This window comes from Martes martes (assembly GCF_963455335.1).
Source record: "Martes martes genome assembly, chromosome: 11".
In the NCBI taxonomy this organism is placed as follows: Eukaryota; Metazoa; Chordata; class Mammalia; order Carnivora; family Mustelidae; genus Martes; species Martes martes.
In genome coordinates, this window is record NC_137899.1 from 38,279,569 (window position 1) to 38,283,636 (window position 4,068).

The 4,068-nt window shown below is 39.2% G+C and overlaps 1 protein-coding gene across 1 annotated transcript in view; it reads right to left on the minus strand.

Annotated features, from left to right (window-relative positions):
- PEX1 (peroxisomal biogenesis factor 1) overlaps nt 1-1,092 on the minus strand; it is an 81,926-nt gene extending 80,834 nt beyond the window's left edge. The window contains exon 1 of the mRNA XM_080818076.1: nt 805-1,092. Coding sequence (XP_080674202.1) covers nt 805-988 — 184 coding nt within the window. The 5' untranslated portion in view covers nt 989-1,092. The remainder of the gene's footprint in view (nt 1-804) is intronic.
- Nucleotides 1,093-4,068: the final 2,976 nt, after the last annotated feature.

A 4,068-nucleotide genomic window follows, 5' to 3' on the forward strand; every position in this document is an offset into this window, starting at 1 on the left:
CTGTCCCACTGAGGCCATTCTCAGAATTCTGAGTCAGGACTGCTTGTTGTCATGGCCAAGAGACAAAATACAGACGATTACTTTCTAAGGTCTGTCAGGGCAATCAGGACAAGGAATCCCACCCCACCCCCCGCCAATCTGTTACATTAATTTTAATAAGCACTTGCCATGTACTATATATATTTTTTAAGATTTTATTTATTTATTTGACAGACAGAGATCACAATTAGGCAGAGAGACAGGCAGAGAGAGGAAGGGAAGCAGGTTCCCTGCTCAGCAGAGAGCCCGATGTGGGGCTCGATCCCAGTACCCTGGGATCATGACCTGAGCTGAAGGCAGAGGCTTTAACCCACTGGGCCACCTAGGCGCCCCGCCATGCACTGTATTTCTTCAGCATCTAAAATATCTTCTGTAGCTCTGTCAATCCAATACCTCTACAGGTTTTGTGCCAGAATACTTAGGGAAAACCTTTAGAGTCTAAAACCTCTTACCAAATCTCAAGACTGTAACAGAACCAGTGTGTGGTTGGCAGATACTTTCACACGTACGCTGTCATTTAAGTTCTCAAATTAACTTTTCCACACACACATTTTAGGATTAAAATATTAAATATTTTCAGTGTAAATGCAGGGATCTTGTAAGTTCACTTATGATCTATTTTTTTAAATGGCCAAAATATTTAAATTAGACAAACTCTATTTTGAAGGTTACAAAGAACTTGTTGATGTCAAATAGGTCAATCAATGTTTCTATTTGATGGAATAAAGATGTTCAGACAGTGTTGGGTGTCTGGTCAGTACTTACAGTTCTTGACAGTATTACTGATGGATTCCACCAGCTTCTTCAGAGTCTTCTGGTCCATGCCAAGTGTGGCTTCAACACACTGCACAATTCTCAGATACCCTAGTTCCAGGCCTACGTGTCCTGGATTGCCACTGGTTCCACAGTTCACTACTCTCTGCCCAACAGAATGTGACCATGGCAACATTCCAGCAACCAAACACAGAAGGTTCTCAAGTGATTGGAAAATATGCAGCAAAGGTTGTTACCACTCAATACAAATGCAGGGATGTTATTAATGTTGTTGTGATCTGAAATACATAGCAATTCAAATATTTATTTTTTTTTTAGTACCACTTTTTTTATTTTTTTTTTTTTAGTACCACTTAGAGTGGTACTTGATATTACTGTCATTTATTTTTCCTCAGCACAAACTGTACAGTTGAAAATGTTTCCTTCATTTCTCAACACATAACTGAGAAATATGATAAAGGCTTTATTTTTATACTGAAATAAGATATTTTTCTAGGCTACAAATAATTGCTCCTCCAAAGATTATAACCTCCTTTAAAAACTCTAAGGGGTGCCTAGGTGGCTCAGTCGGTGGGGCATCTGGCTCTTGGTTTCAGCTCAAGTCATGATCTTGGGGATGTAGGAGGGAGCCCCCAAATGGGCTCCTCTTTCACCAGGGAGTCTGCTTGAGATTCTTTCCCGATACCCCTCCCCCTGCTTGTGTGTGCTCTAAAATGAATAAATAAATCTTTTTTAAAAATTAGAAAACAAAAACTCTAAGCACCCTCTCATGATCTCCAAAGAAAGACTTTAATCTGGGAGCTCCTAGAGAAATGTAAAATCCCACTTGACCCCTCCAACTTGTATCTGACTGACTGTAAAAAAGCATGCTGTGACCATGCCAAAGCCGGCCAAAATGACAACTGTGCTAACTCCTGCCTACTGTTAAATCCTAACAGAGAACAAACAACTCCTGGTCTATGTTTGCTGGCTTTCACTATGGTAAGGAAGAAAATGTACTAAAATGATTTTTAGAATTTAGTACACTACATTCTTATACATTTTAAATAAAATTTAACAATGAATTTTAAAATAAGACAAACACATCTGGAACAAAAAAGCTTTCCCAAGCCTCTGCCTTTGGCTCCTGTCATAATCTCAGGGTCCTGGGATCCAGCCCCACTTGGGCTCTCTGCTCAGTGGAGAGCCTACTTCCCCCTCTCTCTCTGCCTGCCTCTCTGCCTACTTGTGATCTGTCAAATAAATAAATAAAATCTTTTTTAAAAAAAAGCAAAAAAAAAAAAGCTTTCCCAGAACTTTTCTTTAGGAAACACCAGATGAGTGTTCACTGATTTTAGGTAGAAAACTGGCAATGTTTTGAAAGTGTGAAATCTGTCACTTAAGTCTAAAGAGTGTGCTCGATTTCTTGGAGGTTAGTCCACTGTTCTTCATGAAAGAGTATTAGGCAACAGGATTTAACAACATCCGGACTGAAGGACTATGAACCTATACTCAGGATAAAAAAGTTCAGGATAATCTTACGGTATTTATTTGTTTTTTAAATTTAATTTATTTGAGAGAGAGAGACAGAGTGAGAGAGGACACAACCAGGGGGAGAAGGAGAGGGAGGAGAAGGCTTCCCGCTGAGCAGGAAGCCTGATGCGGGGCTCGATCCCAGGACCTCAGGATCATGACCTGAGCCAAAGGTAGACACTTAACGACTGAGCAACCCAGGTCCCCCTACTCTTATGGTATTTAAAACACCTAAATATACTAAGGGCAACCAAATGAATCCAAAACAACCAGATAAAGTACTGGTATAAATTCAGTTTCTGAATTCAGATTCAGATACTCATCAACTTTGTTCGAGCTACCTTGGCATCATTATCCAAATAATATGCCCTGTGTTTATAAAACTGGAGGAAAATTATTCAAGAAAAAGCATGGTCTGCTGGAGGGAGTAAGTTAAGAGATGTTAGTAATTTACACATAACATTACCTGGTCAAATCTTCTTCCTGTACCTTGTTAGAAAGAAGACTGTTAAGGCTACCAGCAGAGGAAGAATGGGGTACCCCCTTATACTGTTGGTGGGAATGCAAGCTGGTGCAGCCACTCTGGAAAACAGTATGGAGGTTCCTTCAAAAGTTAAAAATAGAGTTACCCGACAACTCAGCAATTACGCTGCTAGGTATTTACCCCAAAGATACAAATGGAGTGATCCAAAGGGGCACCTGCACCCCAATGTTTATAGCAGCAATGTCCACAATAGCCAAACTATGGAAAGAGCCCAGATGTCCATCGACAGACGAATGGATGAAGATGTGGTATGTGTGTGTGTGTATACACACACACACTCACACACAATATAGGATAGTACTCAGCCATCAAAGAATGAAATCTTGCCATTTCCAAAGACGCGGATGGAACTAGAGGGTATTATGCTAAAGGAAATAAATCAATCAGAGAAAGACAATATCATATGATCTCACTAACATGTGGAATTTAAGAAACAAAACAGAAGAGCATAGGGGAAGGAAGGGAAAAATAAAACAAGATGAAATCAGAGAAGGAGACAAACCATAAGAGACTCTTAACCACAGGAAATAAACTGAGGGTTGCTGGAGGCGATGGGGATGGGGGGATGGGGTAACTGGGTGATAGGCATTAAGGAGTGTACATGATGTAATGAGCACTGGGTGTTATATGCAACTGATGAATCACTGAACTTCACCTCTGAAATTAATAACATACTGTATGTTAATTATGTAAATTTAAAAAAATGGCTACCAGCAGAGGAACAATGAGAGAAGTATTTCCTAGACAGTCAACAAAGTTTGGAAAGAATACAATTTTTTTGCCAGGTCATCTTCTTCCTCAATCTAGTAACAGTTGCTTCTTGTGGAACATAGTCATCATGTACTGGACCAGTGTACAAAAGAACACTTTTATGTTCATACCAAAAATGATCACCAAATAACCTGATAAACTTATCTTTTAGCATTTTTGTGAACAACAATCCTAAGAAACTTCCTTTCAGATTTAAAAAAATGTCCCTCAAACTTGCTGTGTACTCAAGAGCATATAGATATCTTTTATTAGGAAAAAGAGTATGAAGTTTTAAGCATAAAATTTAAGGAAGCTTACCAAGAAATATATTATTTTTACAGCTAAAAATTTAGGGACATGTCTTATCCACTTATCACCCAGTAGTGCTTCTTGATCTTTGGAACTTCAGTTGGGACTCAAAGGGAGTTGGTAAGAACGCAGCTATTTTT